Genomic DNA, 16,926 nt, shown 5'->3' on the forward strand with positions numbered 1-16,926 from the left:
ATTGCTCCACTGACCTACAGCAGTGGTTCTCACACCATGTCCCCTTAGAACTGAACCAGTGGCTTACACTGCTGCTAAAAATGTGGCCCAGTTCACACACACACACACAAAATTAACATAAAATTCAAGTTGATAATAGAATTGTCTCAACTTTAAGATTTGCTCCAATTGTTTTTTCCTTTAGTACTCCGTTATCAGCCAGTAGGCCCTAGCCAACAGCAAAAGACAGCAAATATTAATGGAAAAACCAGGAAGGAATCAATATGTCTAAAAAAATCATTATAAGCACATTTGCTCATGGTTGAAATTTTGTAATGTGGCTTACAGCACATAGTTTTAAATTTTAACATTTCTGAAGTAAAAATTAAACTTTAGACTAAACAGATGATTTGGTGCTAAATCATAATTTGTGATAAAAATTAGTAAGTAAGTAAGCATTTCATGATGTTAGTTTAAAAGCACCATGACTTTCACAGCCATAAAAACGTGTTTGAGGACCACTCCCTCATAACTGACATCTGCCACATCTGCCATTCGGGCCCTCGGGACCCTGTGCTCTACCTTATTCTCAGCTCGACTGCTGTTTCCGCTGCAGAAAAACACTTGCCCACTCCCGGAAGCCCATTTCCCCTGGCCCTACCCTTCCTTCAAGCTCAAGTACCAACACCTTGGAGAAGTCTTCTCTCACCAACCCCAGCCCCTTCTCTCCCGGGCAGGCCTCACCTGGCTCTGACAGCACAAGCTCCCCCTAACTAGACAGCAATACCCTCAGTTCATCTCCAAATCCCAAGAACTCAGCACATGCCTGATCCAAAAGATATACTCATAAAATGCAGAACTCAACTGCTTAAGCTAACCATAACAAATCAGTCCTATGACTTTACAGTCATATTACATATAAAGAAGTGGCATATGTTAAGTTCCAAAGAAGTAACACAAATTAAAGAACCACCGAAGTTCAAAAGATGGAAGGATCAACGAAGACCATGTTAATACAATAAAAATAAAACAGCCACCCTAAGGGCTACCTAATCTTTCTAAGTATACAGAAAATCTCTGTAAAGTTAACTTAATGAAAATTAAACGAGTTATTCCCAATAGTTTTATTCTTTTGAAATGTTTTCTAGTTGCCGCTATTATTGCTCTGATTTGGATTGTTGACTTTTGCTTTTTGGTTATTAATTAATGAAATGTATCCGTGTTCCTTCTTATCTCTAGATGGTGAGAAGGACCGGGAAGACAGAAAATGAGCTAACATTTATTGGATGATAAGCTACACATGCATTACTTCATCCTCACTGCAATCCTATAAGGAAGGCATTATCACTCCCATTTTATAAATGAAGGAAACCATGGGCCAGAAAAGTTAAGCAAATTGCTCATGAATATGTAATTAATAAGTGGTTGAACTGGGAATCAGGGTGACCAAGTCATCTTTTTGTCCAGGACTTACCCAGTTGTTGCACTGGGAAATTCCCAAATACCAATTCTAAGGCTCAAAGTCCTTCATCCCGGAATTTGCTCAGTCCCAGGAAAACCAGGAATTGGCATTTAATTGGAATTTGAATCCAGTTCTGGCTGACTCCCAAGTCAGGCCTTCCATCAACTCCATTACTGTGCCCTTGGGCAGGGAGCACAGTAGCTGACCTAACCATGATGGTGTTAACAAAAACTTCCAAAATATAAACAAGCTAGTCACAGATGAGTTTTTTCTTTTAGGTGCAGAGATGAACTTTACCAGTTTGACTGCTTTATGTTTTACGAAGTTAGCTATCTTCTTCCTGGGTCCAAGGGGTATCCCCATTTCCTTCAGGTCATCCACTGTACACATAAGCTTTAAAAGAAAACAAACAAGCACATTAATTAGTCAATATAATGATACATGAACTGAAATTTAAAAAAAGGAAATTATGAAAAGAAACCGTATCATCTAAGGCAACTGAATATCCAATTTGTTTAATTTCTTTTTTTTTTTTTTTTTTTTTTTTGCGGTACATGGGCCTCTCACTGTTGTGGCCTCTCCCGTTGCGGAGCACAGGCTCCAGACGCACAGGCTCAGAGACCATGGCTCATGGGCCCAGCCGCTCCGCGGCATGTGGGATCTTCCTGGACCGGGGCACAAACCCGTGTCCCCTGCATCAGCAGGCGGACTCTCAACCACTGCGCCACCAGGGAAGCCCCATTCTTTTAATTTTTAACAGAAAATACATGCATGTTGTACAGAATTCTTTCCTCATACACAGGAAAAACAATTTTAGATAAAAATGAATCAAACTATCATCAGTACCTATTTCCCCTCATCCTGACCACATAATATGTTAATATCAAACCCTTAATATTCTTGCCAAACTAATAGGTTAAAAAAACCTCACTGCACTTTTTTGTTTTAATTAATTATTTATTTATTTTTGGCTGCATTGGGTCTTTGTTTCTGCGCGCGGGCTTTCTCTAGTTGCGGCGAGCGGGGGCTGCTCTTCGTTGTGGTGTGCGGGCTTTTCATTGCGGTGGCTCCTTTCGCTGCGGAGCACGGGCTCTAGGAACGAGGGCCTCAGCAGCCGCGGTGCACGGGCCCAGCAGTTGTGGCTCGCGGGCTCCAGAGAGCAGGCTCAGCAGTTGCGGTGCATGGGCCCAGCCACTACACGGCATGCAGGATCCTCCCAGACTAGGGCTCAAACCCGTGTTCCCTGCATTGGCAGGCTGATTCTTAACCACTGCGCCACCAGGGAAGTCCCTCACTGCACTTTTAATTTATATTTCTCTTAAGAGTTTTCATATGATAAGAAGTCATTTGTTATTTTCTTTTCTGAAAATCATCTGTTCATATTCTTTGCCTATTTTCCTATTGTGTTGATGGTCTTTGTGTAACTAACTTATAGAAACTTTGAATAATAAGAAAATAAGCCCTTTGTTTATAATGTGCCTTGCAAACAGTCTTAACCTATTTTTGGCCTTTAGATATTGTTTATGCCATCCCCTGCTATGCAATTCTTTTTCCTTTATGGCTTCTGGGTTTTATGTCATACTTAGAAAAGCCTTCCCAGATTATTAAAAAAAGTTCTCCTGTTTTTTTTCAACTTTTTAAAAATGTTTTAAGTCTCTGCCTTATCTGAATGCATTGTGATGTAAAAGTGTTTAAATCTTATTAATTTTCAATCTCATACACAGGAAAAACAATTTTAGACAAAAATGAATCAAACTATCATCAGTACCAGAGATTCCATATCAATCTTTTCCTTTTCAAAAGTGCTAATGTATTCAGAGAGGCTAAGTGCTTCCAGAGTTTCTTGCAAAGTCAAGACTTCTTCATTTTCAACATCAAGGTCACAAGACTCATCCAACATCAGCTTTGGCTCTTCAGGTATCTTTTAAAAAAAAGTTGGGAGAACATTACAAAGTTCCCATAAAATGTCTTCTGATCTATGGAAAAATCTTAATTCTGTCCTATACACAAATCATAATTTTTGGCAGTTTGCTATCCAAAGTTTGAATATTCTGAAAAAGTATATAAACTTAGTAAATCACGCATGCTCCCATTTCCTACAATAATTTACTTTACTTCACATTTTTTTTTTTTTTTTTTTTTTTCTTTTTGCGGTATGTGGGCCTCTCACTGTTGTGGCCTCTCCCGTTGCGGAGCACAGGCTCCGGATGCGCAGGCCCAGCGGCCATGGCTCACGGGCCCAGCCGCTCCGCGGCATATGGGATCCTCCCAGACCGGGGCACGAACCCGCATCCCCTGCATCGGCAGGCGGACTCTCAACCACTGCGCCACCAGGGAGGCCCTACTTCACATTTTTTAAAGAAACCATAAACTGTCTCTCACATTTAAATTTATAATACATAAGGAAGACGAGTGAGAAACTCAAATAATGAGCTCTATGATACCATTGCACTCCTAAAGCTCAGGGTATTTTGTTACATAGAATCAGTTCAGATTGTGGAAAACTCTTCAGCTCCCACTCTTAATCTAGAGGTCAATTGGGCCATACCTGCTTTTCCTGAAAATGTGGCTGCTTCACAACTCCATTAGCAACAGCTAAAGGCTCAGGAGACTTTGATAAATTCAAATCTTTTTGATTAGACAGGATGTCAAACAATATCAAAGAACCTTAAGAAAAAAAAAGAAGGATTTTGCTTTATAATAATGTACTAGGTGCTTTTATAACACTAAATAAATTCTCCTCCTTTTTTTTGTTCAAAGTCCCAAGCAGAAGTCAATAAAGTTAGATGTTAATCAAGATCTGATAATCAATATTCTTGTTTTACCAAGTAGTAGAATAAATTAAAATATAAAGCATTCCTAGGTAACATGAAAGGCAAATAAGGCAGAATGTAAACTCAAAGCATTTATTTCTACCCTTTATAAAACTTAAAATCTATAATTCTAAATCTTGAACTAACAATGTCACCCACACTGAAAGCAGTGATGACTCAACAAAAATTGTATTTAAAATGTGGATATTTGGAAGTTTTACCTAAACTGTGACCAGCAACAGAGACCCCTCCTTTGAAGTCTGGATTCCGACTCATGAAGAGTGCATACAGACGGTTTATCTCCAACCCCACTTTCTCCACAATCCTCTGACAGTAGATGGGGCTATTGTAAAATAAAATGTCTAGCAAGGTTTCGTTAGTAAAGTGACGAAACCGACCAATACTTGGTAAAGTGATTTTCTTAATATTCCTGTTTAGAAAGAAAAAGAAGTATGTTTAGTCAGTAAGCACCTTAAATTTATCGGTTTTTAAAAGTTTCAATTTTGAATCCTGAAAATACACTAAGTAAAAAAAGATCCCACAGACTAATTATGAGTTGATTTTATAGACAGTTACTGTAAACAAATCAAGATAAACCAAAAAAGTTCTCATTTGTGCCTATAACTATACTATGAACTTGGGGATTCTCTGAAGTTATCATATAAAATAAGGCCAAAGTGAAGATTTTTAATTCATTTTTAAAGAGGAACGCCTACTCTTCCATTTTTCTTCCAGTTTACTGGAAATCAGGATACCTGACAAAAATTGTGGGTGGCCAGGACAATAGAGAATGTAGCAATAAGTAAAAAAGGAGCTTAATGGAATGAAAATCCTGATTTGAGAATGGCCATACTTCAGGAATACCCACAGACAGAGAAAACACCCCCATAACAGGGCCTCACATGGAGGGAATAGAATGTTTGTAGGGTTAGTTTTATTAAAGCATGTGCCCTGAAACATCATGACGTTCACTAAAATCCAAGTATGTCATTAGCCCTGTGTCCCCAGGATAAATATTTTCTAAGTCTGTGCTTCCCAACTGGAAGCATTCCAAACTGAGTGGAGGCATTTTTAGTTGTCACAGTGCCTGGTAAGTGCTGCTGGCATTTAGACTAAGGATATTAAATGGCCTACAATACACACAATAGTCTTACATGACACAGAATTGTCCTGCCAGAAGAGTCTCCACTGAGAAACAATAATCTACATCAGTGGTTCTCAACCAGGGGCGATTTTATCCCCAGGGGACATCTGGCAATGACTAGATACGTTTTTGGTTGTTAAATTAAGGGTAAGGTCGCGCCATTCGTATCTAGAGGGTAGAAGCCAAGGATGCTGCTAAACATCCTATAGTGTACAGGACAGCCCCATGTGTGAACCACTATAGATTAGTATTTTAAAACCAGCTTAAGTTTCTTAGATTCTCTTAAATATTTACAATAGGAATACACACATACATATGTACATATATATGTGCATGTGCACACACAAAGTAGCACATAAACTTAACAGTGTTTAATCATATGTCAGAGCAAGTATATAAAGCCTTTAAGTGTATTTGTTGAAGTCATAATAAACTACTTTATATTATAGTTTAAAATTTCAATCTAAGTTTGACTAATCTGAAAACCAAGCTATCAAAATCCACAAACCTGTCAACACCTGTGGCATCCCCACCCAAGGAACTATGCCAATGAACCGGAAGGAATTCCACTCTGCTTACTTTCCGATCATCTAAAGATTTCTTGAAATGTGTCTGCAGCAATTTGAGAGAAACCACCCTAAAATCATCCACTTTAAAAAAAAAAAAATCAGGGAAGACAAATTAGCTTGATTAAATTTTACTAGCTTGATTAAGTAGTTAGCAATTACCTCATTTATGCCAGTATTTTTTATAATACAAACTTTTCAAGAAAAAAAAAATTTGACAAAATTAGTCCAAAAAAGAAAAAAACCCAACCTTTCAGAAGTTCTTGTTCATGTTTCATTATTTTACAGGAATATATAAATGACTGAAAAACATTAGCTCAACTACCACTACTGGGAGGCAGAGATACACTGTGGGTAGACTCTGGAATCAAATTACCTGCTCCAGAACCTACAGACTGTGACACAGGAGAGGTTAACTCATCCTCTGGGCCTCAGTTCCTCACCTAATAGTAAAGATTAACAGTAACAGCACCTATACCCCAAAGGGTTATTGTGAGGGTTAAATGATACAACTCATGCAAGATACTTGGTACATACCAAGTATTCAATAAATGTGAACTATTACTACAAACATAAAAATAAAACTTCCAAAATTTAAGTAAACCAGGCAGAGTCACAGTTCCTTTAAACAACTTCTCACAACGAATTCACCATAAATCAGTTCAACGCACAGGTGTTACTAGTGGGTAGAAGTGCTCAGGCAGAGGCTGTCAAAAAGGCTAAATTATTTCCAAGATCCCTTCTAATTCTTCACAATCTAGGATTTTATGAGTTATAAATGTCATAAGAGCAAATCAAGTACAAAGTAATATTTCCCAATGATCATTTAAATCTCCTCTCACAGTCCCTCAGCCAACAGTATACAGCTGGAAACCATCTTAAAAATGAAGGTTTAAAACTTCTAGTAGTTCTCCAATCATTTCATGAAATAAAGTGATTAACGCTTACCACATTCAATAATGCTTCTAAAGCGCAAGTCACACACAGGTCCAATGCCATGCACTATGAACACCAAATGGTCAACTGGAGGCATTTCCCCTGCAAAAGAAAGAAAGAAAGACATTCATCCATGCATATATACATACATACATAGACACACACAAGCTGGGGACTGTTTAGGTTTTCTTAATTGAATAGCAATATTCAATCCCCCTTTTGTCATCATAAACTCGCCAAAATCAGATGAAGGCAGTTCAAAGTCCACCTTGGCAAATAACAGTGAACTAGACCAAGGAGTGGAGGAAGCAGGCCATTTCTGATCCCAGAAGCTATGAGCCAATGACGATCATCAGTTTTGTACCTGTAGAGGCTCCATAACCTTGTAATTTCTTCAGAACTCCCCAGGGCACTAAGCCCCACATGGAGATTCAAATTCAATAAAACTTCAAAATCTTTTCCCAAAACCCTTCTCTTTGTTAGATTCATACATACCATACATGAACATTTCCAAGTTAAATCTACTATTTTACTCTGGTTATTTCATACAGATTAATAATATGAGTACATTTATTTCCAAATCCTGCTCACTGCCTGTTTTTATAAATAAAGTTTTATTGCAACACAGCTAGGCCCATTTGTTTGCACACAAACGCTTCCACACTACAATGGCAGAGTTGAGCAGAGATACAGCAGAGTCTGCATGGCTTGCAAAGCCTAAACTATTTACTACTTTGCCCTGTGCAGAAAAAATTCACCACTCCTGCACTAAAGTGATACAAACTAGTTGAGGCATGACAAAACAAGCCCAAAAATATTGTCAAAAGCCTAGTTTCAACAAGCAAAGTGCTTCTTCACAATATATATTTTAGAATCTATATTACATGGTTTGTGCACCTTCACCAGAATTCTAAATTAAAGAACAAACAGATATAAAAGTAATAAAAAGGAAAGATCTGTGCCAACCTGGCTGATTTCTGCATGTTATGGCAGGTAATCCTAATAACTGTTTCCTTTTTTCATCTTTCTAAAATAGAGAAGTCTAAAAATGACCTTAGTCCTAAACAAACTGTACGAACCATCAGGAATTTCATCAAGGTTATCATCAACTCCACGCTTTACAACCCTGGGCCTTGTCTGTCCATCTTGTGTGGTCCCCCATTCATCTGGTACTGATGAGGGCTGGAACTGAACAATAACCTTCAAGATACAAGAGAAGGATTATGACAGAGCTCACTACCAAATTCATTCCCACTATTAGCTAAATAATTTATCTCAATACATAATAAACTACTTCATAGTATAGTTTATAAATCAGATACTTGTACTGTTCCTCCAAAGTCAATTTTGTAACAGTACTGCTAGTGTTCAGTAACCATTAAAACTAAGTAAATCAATACCGTTATTTCCAATGCTTATGTTGGAAAATAATACAACTAAATCAGAGGTAGTATGCCTTGATTTAAAAATATAACAAACAGGGCTTCCCTGGTGGCGCAGTGGTTGAGAATCTGCCTGCCGATGCAGGGGACACGGGCTCGTGCCCCGGTCCGGGAAGATCCCACATGCCGCGGAGCGGCTAGGCCCGTGAGCCATGGCCGCTGAGCCTGCGCGTCCGGAGCCTGTGCTCCGCAATGGGAGAGACCACAACAGTGAGAGGCCCGCGTACCGCAAAAAAAAAAACAAAAAAAAACACAAACATTCAGGTTTACACATAAGAAATAAAAGAAGTAGAGGAATCCTTGTTTTATATATACATATAAGGCAAAATCCTCTAAATAACAATGTGCAAATTCAATGTCCAAAACGGATTTACCTACCACTTTTCAGGAAGACATATACTATTCTGTTAAATCAACTGTATTAAATTTAGCCCAGTGTTATATGGAAAAATCTCAAATAAACAACCTAACCTACCATCTAAAGGAATCAGAAAAAGAAGAGCAAACAAAGCCCAAAGTCAGCACAAGGAAGGAATTAATAAAGATCAGAGAGCAAATAAATAAAATTGAGACCAAAAAAAAAAAAAAAAACAACAGGAAAGATCAATGAAACCAAGAGCTGGTTTTTTGATAAAAATTAACAATATTGATAAACCTTTGGCCAGGCTTACCAAGGAGAAAAGAGAGGACCCAAATAAACAAAATAAGAAATGAAAGAGGAGAAATAGCAACTGATACCACAGAGATACAAAAAAAATCATAAGAGAATACTATGAACAGTTATATGCCAACAAATTGGACATATTAGAAGAAACAAATTTCTAGAACCGTACAACCTGCCAAGACTGAATCAAGAAGAAACAGACAATTTGAACAGACCAATCACTAGTAGTGAAATTGTATTTCTAATAAAAAGAACTCCCAGCAAACTAAAATCCAGGACCAGACAGCTTCACATGGGAATTCTATCAAACATGTAAAGAAGAGCTGAGAAGCTGATACCTATCCTTCTCAAACTATTCCAAAAATTGAAGAGGAGGGAACACTTCCAAAATTCATTCTATGAGGCCATCATTACCCTGATACCAAAACCAAATACACTACAAAAAAAGAAAATTACAGGCCAATATCTTTAATGAATATATATGCAAAAACTGTCAACAAAATATTAGCAAGCCGAATCCAACAATATATAAAAAGGACCATACACCATGATCAAGTGGGATTTATTCCAAAGATGCAAGGATGGTTCAACATTTGCAAATCAATTAATGTGATACACACATTAACAAAAGGAAGGATTAAAAATCACGATTATCTCAACAGATTCAGAAAAGCATTTGACAAAATTCAACATCTATTTATGGAAAAAAAAAAAAACTCTCATCAAAGTTGGTACAGAGGGAACATATCTCAACATAGTAAAGGCCATTTATGAAAAAACCCACAGCTAACAGCACACTCAGTGATGGAAAGCTGATCATATTTCCTCCAAATTCAGAAACAAGACAAGGATGCCCACTCCTGCCACCTCTATTTAACATAGTATTGGAAGTCCTAGCCACAGCAGTCAGAGAAAAAGAAATAAAAGGTATCCAAACTGGAAGGAAAGAAGTAAAACTGTCACTATTTGCAGATGACATGACACTATATATAGAAAACCTTAAAGTCTCCACCAAAAAACTGTTAGAACTGATAAATGAATTCAGTAAAGTTGCAGGGTACAAGATTAATATACAGAAATCTGTTGCTTTTCTATACACTAATAATGAACTATCAGAAAGAGAAAGCAAAAAAAGACAATCCTGCTTAAAATCTCATCATGAAGAATAAAATACCTAGGGGGAATTCCCTGGTGGTCCAGTGGTTAGGATTCTGGGCTTGCACTGCTGGGGGCCCAGGTTCGATCCCTGGCTGGGGAACTAAGATCCCACAAGCTGTGCAACACGGCCAAAAAAAAAAAAAAAAAGAATAAAATACCTGCGAATAAACCCCAATGTTCATAGCACCACAGTTTACAGCAGCCAAGAGATGGAAGCAACCCAAGTGTCCATCAACAGACAAACGGATAAAGAAGATGTGGTACACATACATACATTCATACACACACACGATGGAATATTACTCAGCCATAAAAAAGAATGAAATTCTGCAATCTGCAGCAATCTGGATGGACCCAGAAAAAGTGTGTAGTGAAATAAGTCAGAGAAAGGCAAATACTGTATTTCACTTTATTTGTGGAATCTAAAAAATAAAACGAATGTATCAATAGATAGCAAAACAGAAACAGACTCACAGATTAAAAAAAAAAAAAAAAAAAAGTAGTGGTTCCAATAGGGACAGGGAAAGGGGTAGGGCAAGGTAGGGGTATGGAATTAAGAGACACAAACTACTACATATAAAATAGGTTAGCAACAATGATATATTGTACAGCACAGGGAACTATAGCCATTATTTTGTAATAACTTTTAATGGAGTATAATCTGTAAAACTACTGAATCACAATGCTGCACACCTGAAACAAATATAATATTGTAAATCAACTATACTTCAATTTAAAAAATGAAATAAATTAATAGTTTAACATTAACCTTCCACCCCCCCCAAAAAAACAAATGCATGCAAGATGGTATGTAAAATTTTGTGTGCTTATATAAAAAACAAAAGTTAAAAAAAACAATTAAAAACCAAAGGATAAGTGTGGTTACCATTAAGAGGCGAAACTAAGGGAATGCAGAGGTAAGAGGCTTTTGTTTTTCATGATACCCTTTTATACTGTTTTAACTTTGATGGCATATGAATGTTTTTATTTTTACTTATTTTAACATCAGTAAGGACTATAGAGGTGGTTAGAATATAGGTTGTTTTTGTTTTTCTTTTACACTTTTCTGTAATAAATAGCCTATGTTCTAGAAACTACCATATTACTAGCATTATGCTAGATGCTTTTGCATAAATTACCTCACTTCATCAAAAATATGACCTTGGGAGGTAAATCTTATTTATTGCACGTGAGGAACCTGGAGCTTAGAGAGATTAAGAATGGTAAACGGAAGACTCTAAACACCACACCCAATATCTTTAAAAAAACAAGAAAGGTTTCCAGAGATGATACAAATAAAGAGGAAGAACTTATTTTTACTTTAAAGGTTGAAACAAACCATCATCAAGGGCAAGGTAGGCAAACTATTGCCTGCAGGTCAAACCTGGCCCACCACTTGTTTTTATAAACAACATTTTATTGAAAATAGCCAGGCCCATTGGCTTACATACTGCCTGTGGCTGCTTTCAGAGACTACATGGCCTACAAAGCCTTCAATATTTACTCTCTGGCCCTTCACAGTAAAGTGTGCTGAGCCTGGATCAAGTACAGAAATTTATCAAGCTTAACTTCAGTGATGCATACTAAGCTTCAGCTAATGTGTTACCATAAACAGAAACTTCAGGAGACAAATTTAAATTTCATTTTAGTTTCTATCATCGATATGAACTGTAAACTTAAAAGCAATGCACTTGTTATAAATATATCCCTACTGCAGAATAAAAATGAACATTTATCAAACATTCAGTAAAATAATTATTTTTAAAAACCCAAACACTTTAATATCTTAAACAACATCACTACCTTTGGATTGTGCATAACAATCGTCTCCCCACTCGGAAACTCTAATCTGCGGTGCCACTGATTCGTGGTTACAGCTTTTTTATATTCAGCCTACAAGGGAAACAACATACAATCCAGTAAGACCAATCTATTAAGAAAAAGTGTGGAAGAAAATTATAACTATGATAGTAATCAAAGTAATAGTAATAGCAGCTCTCCTATACTAACTGCCTACCATACTTATTATCATTTTACATACAGTACCTCACTTAACTGCTCTCAATCAGCCCTAAATAATAGCATCCCCATTACACAGAGGTGAAGACCAAGGTTTAAACAGTCTATTAATTTCCTAGGGCTGCCATAACAAAGTACCACAAACTGAGTGGCTTATAAAAACAGAAACTTATCGCCTCACAGTTCTAGAGGCTAGAAGTCTGAAATCAAGGCGTCACGTCAGCAGGGCCACATTCCCTCTCAAGCTCATAGGGAACTCCTTCCTCGCCTCTTCCTAGCTCCTGGTGGTCTGTCAGCAATCTGTAGTATTCCCTGGCTTACAGATGCATCACTCCAATCCTCTACTTTCACATGGCCTTCTTCCTCTCTGTTTGTCTTAACATGACTGTCTTCTTACAAGGACACCAATCCTATTGAATTAGGGGCCCACCCTACTCCAGTATGATCTCATCTTAACTAATTATATCTGCAACAACCCTATTTCCAAATAAAGTCACATTCTGAAGTACTAGAAGTTAAGACCTCAACCTATCTTTTTTTTTTTTTTTGGTGGGTGGGGGAGGCAGACACAATTCTAATGCTAGCAGGCATCTTTAGTTCACAGTTGCACAAGACCACACAGTGATCACAAAGGTAAGGAGCAAGAGCAGAACTGTGGTTCACTCCCACCCACGACCTTCTGACTCCAAAGACTTGACTGTCCCACCACTTTCTTACTCTCCCTCCAGAGACACTATTCTGCTCTCTATAAAACAAAAGTCTGGGGGTCTCTTGGAGAGAGATTCAAGACCAGGTAAGGGGAAACCTCTGGTACACCCACTATCCAAAGTCTTTTTTTAAATGAGTAACAGTGGGACTTCCTTGGTGGCGCAGTGGTGAAGACTCTGCGTTCCCAATGCGGGGGGCCCGGGTTCAGTCCCCGGTCAGGGAACTAGATCCCACATGCATGCCACAACTAAGAGTTCGCATGCCACAACTAAGGAGCCGGTGCAACCAAATAAATAAATATTTTTTTAAATGAGTAACAGTGATTATTTGACAATCATGTCAAAATAGAAGTGTTTCTTTTTGTCTCCTGGGCAGTCATTCAGTAACAATTCCTCTCCATCAGCTTCTATCCAGCTGACCCTCTTCCTCACTACTTTAAAAAATTTTTTTAATATATTTGTTTACATTTTTTTAAAAGATCACAAAGAAAAATGTTTAAAGATTCACCACCTTAAGAATTATTTTCATTTCTTTGTATTCCCTTTCAATCCACAGCTTTATAATAAATCTTGTCTGGTAGAGTATGTTTCCACTTATCATTCTTCAAAATGGTCTTGATTATTCTTGGTACTTTGATCTTCCGTATAAAATTTAGGAGCAGTCTGCAAATTTTACTTAAAAAACCCTGATGTGACTTTGATTGGGATTACATACAATTTATAAAATAATTTCGGAAGAACTGACATCTTTATTATGTTGAGACTGTGCATCCATGAATGTAATATTTTGGTCTATTTCTTGGACGTCAACTTTTACATCCTTCAATTCTGCTTCATAGTTTATTCTCCATGAAGTTCATATATACCTTTTGTTGGACGATTTTTCTACTTAGCCTGTAGTTTTGTTAGTGTTATAGTCTTCTTTTATTATTATGGTTTCTAATTGGTTATTTCTATTGTGTAGGAATGTTATTAATTTTTTTTTTTTTTTTTTTTTTTGCAGTACGTGGGCCTCTCACTGTTGTGGTCTCTCCCCTTGCGGAGCACAGGCTCCGGACGCGCAGGCTCAGCCGCCATGGCTCACGGGCCTAGCCGCTCCGCGGCATGTGGGATCTTCCCGGACCGGGGCACGAACCCGTGTCCCCTGCATCAGCAGGCGGACTCTCAACCACTGTGCCACCAGGGAAGCCCTGTTATTAATTTTTATATGCTGATTTTATATCCACAGACTTGCTGAACTCTTACACTGGTACTCACGGAATTTCTAGAGGTTCTCCGGGTTTTCTATGCAGACGTTGGTGTAATTATCAAATTAAGGTGTTTTTTGTTTCCAACTCTTCTATTGATTTGTTTTAGTGCTCTGATAGGATAGGCTCATCTACAACACTAGCAATATGGATCACTTGATTCTCCTTTTCTCACTGGCTTTTTCATTTCCTAACCTCCTCTGCCTCTTCCCTGATCTGGCTTGAGTTTCCTGGGTAGAGGCTGAACAGGAACTAAGGTCTCCTGAAGTTAAGAACAGCTATGTGCTATTGAGACGGTCAATACATGAATTCCATCCTCGAAGCCTGTGTCACCCATTTATAATCAAATATAGTATACACTTTCAAATACTGCTTAGACTTGAAAATATATACTTTAGCTTCAAAAGAATAGGACTAAACATTCAACCTTGGGATTTTATACCTTCAGTAGGGTCTTGTCAAGGGTACCAAAAATTACAGTACACGTTTGTTTGTGTATTTATTTAGGTCTAAAATTAAGCCAAAGGTATCAGCATTCCTTTACATATTTTATTCCTTATTCAAATGATTAAAATTGTTTTAGGAGACTGGTGCCTCCTGATATTTGGTATTTCCAGGAACAAAATTAATTTTATGCCTTCTTTTCAGTTTTTGCCCTTCCTACCTGGGTTCTGACTCGGCTCTAAATCAGTGTTTTTCAAACTGTGGGTCATGACCAGTAACAAACTGTAAAATTAGTATTTTCAATGACATAGAAAATATCTAACTGAATGACACCTAGTGAGGTAAGTGTTGTTCCATGAACCTTTGTTTCTAATGGTGCGTTAGAGCTCACTCATACCAGCTCACAAGAGCTGATCACACATACCGCTTCCCAACTCTGTGTCTAGTTACATCATGTTGCTAGCTTACTATTGGCCATGGTGGGAGTATTTACACCATGGAAATCAGCAAACACTATAAATCAGGGGCTTTTTTCCCTGGAGAGCCAGTTTACCAAACACCACTGCCTCTGATAAACAAACACACAAACTCATATGTGTGTGTGTGTGTGTGTGTGTGTATAAAATGTGTGTACTAAATCTCAATCTAAAATGTATTCTTACTATGTGTTGAAATGAAAAACATTTGAAGCCTCTGTTCTCAATAAGCTTTTTTTCCAATTTACTTAACTCCAACTAACATCTGTCTTAACTTCAGGCCAATATTCACCTTTTTGTACTGATTTGGTTATAGAACAGTATTTCATAGTCACTATTATCGAGATTAATATTTCTAGGGCAGGCACAATTGATAATGACTATGACTAAGGATTACATTTACAAATTTTCTTTTGAAAAAGCAAAATACTCCACAAAAAATCTGTACTATTATAGCTATAAGAAAAACACGAAAAAAAAAAAGAAAAACACGTATATGAATAAAGAACAGTTTAAAAAAATATTTTTTAAATGTAACATTTTATTTAAAAGGATGACAAGATTGGGATTTAATTTTTTTCTTATTTCTATTAATTATACTATTATGTTCTTCAAGGACAAAAAAATTTAGTAATTAATAGTCAGTTGCTAAACTTGACTGTCAGCTCCTAAACAGAACATAAAGCCCAGTCCTTGCTTGAAGCTTTCAAAATATGAATCTAGGGAAGATTAACATTTTGGAGGTCCCTTTTAATGTCAATATTAGTATTGTTTTAATGTTTAACATTAGTGTTGGTTACATAAGTTTTAGTTAATACATTAAAAAATAGTAACTAAAATGTTCCATACTCCATTTCCCATGTATGCAGATGAATTCATTTTAACTTATTTCAAATATTTAATTACTCAATTATTAAGCAGAATTATAACAAGAAATTAACACAATTATGTAAAACAACATTAACCACCAATTTTAAGATGGCTAAAAAGTCTCACAATATTTGTTCCTATTCTTGTATTTGTTTTCATAAACCAGAGGTGAATTTCAAGCCTTTTACTGAATATTAATTTGAAAAGCATCCATCTGCTTGGCATGTGTTGTCAGCAGTGTATCATAGCAGCCTAAGCTCTTCTGAAGATTTGATATAAGTACCTTATTATATTAGATCTGTGATGTTCCCCTGAAAAACATTCTATCTTTAGACATGAGGCCACAATTAGCACCTCATAAAAGATGACACCAATTAAAAGGCAATCTTCTTTGCGCACAGGATCAAGATAGGCTGTCTGGTAAATAAAGTCTGTTCCACTGTGAGTGGTGTTACATGAGGCTCCAACGTATACAGAGTCTATGTGTTTTAAAGAAAAGCATAAAGGAATAAAGCCCACGTACCTCCAGTTTTTCACTGAACTCCTCTGTATAGGGAATAAATCTGCTGTCTGTGTCCCCTTTGTAAAACCAAGTACAGCGTCTCACTTCAGCTGGCTCCTCCTCCCAGTACACGGCTTTCCTCATCCGGTCATAGAGGTAAACGTCGTAGCGCCCTCCATCCGTGCCTAGAACCACACTCTCAGGGTCTGGCTGGACTGGAGCACAAAGACCACATTTTAACTCAACAGTTACAAGGTACATTTAAAAGTAATAAATAATGAATATGGTGACTCGTCTATCCTTAAAGACAAAGAACTAAGCTTATTTTTTTAAAAAAACAGAAGTTTAAGATTAATCTGTGCTGCTCAAAATGATGATTCTTTTAAGTGGAGAAGAAATAACGAGGGTAAAATATAAAAGCATGATCAAGAAATAATTCAAATAATTGGTAGGTTGTTTTTTTTTTTTTTTTAATCAAAGCAGCAATGCTCCATGAA

General features: G+C 37.1%; 1 protein-coding gene and 1 non-coding gene across 4 annotated transcripts in view; one reads left to right on the forward strand and one right to left on the reverse strand.

Annotated features, from left to right (window-relative positions):
* SEC23IP (SEC23 interacting protein) overlaps positions 1-16,926 on the reverse strand; it is a 45,709-nt gene that overhangs the window by 19,657 nt on the left and 9,126 nt on the right. For all 3 annotated transcript variants that reach the window (XM_060098815.1, XM_060098806.1, XM_060098811.1), the window contains exons 4-12: positions 16,451-16,644; positions 11,968-12,057; positions 7,980-8,100; positions 6,913-7,002; positions 5,907-6,048; positions 4,476-4,684; positions 3,990-4,108; positions 3,210-3,362; positions 1,739-1,834 (exon numbers count right to left, since the gene is read on the reverse strand). In XM_060098815.1, coding sequence (XP_059954798.1) covers positions 1,739-1,834; positions 3,210-3,362; positions 3,990-4,108; positions 4,476-4,684; positions 5,907-6,048; positions 6,913-7,002; positions 7,980-8,100; positions 11,968-12,057; positions 16,451-16,644 — 1,214 coding nt within the window. The remainder of the gene's footprint in view (positions 1-1,738; positions 1,835-3,209; positions 3,363-3,989; positions 4,109-4,475; positions 4,685-5,906; positions 6,049-6,912; positions 7,003-7,979; positions 8,101-11,967; positions 12,058-16,450; positions 16,645-16,926) is intronic.
* TRNAA-UGC (transfer RNA alanine (anticodon UGC)) lies at positions 10,192-10,264 on the forward strand. Its single transcript has one exon. It is a non-coding gene; the product is annotated as a tRNA-Ala (tRNA).

This window comes from Mesoplodon densirostris, chromosome 1 (genome assembly GCF_025265405.1).
Source record: "Mesoplodon densirostris isolate mMesDen1 chromosome 1, mMesDen1 primary haplotype, whole genome shotgun sequence".
In the NCBI taxonomy this organism is placed as follows: domain Eukaryota; kingdom Metazoa; phylum Chordata; class Mammalia; order Artiodactyla; family Ziphiidae; genus Mesoplodon; species Mesoplodon densirostris.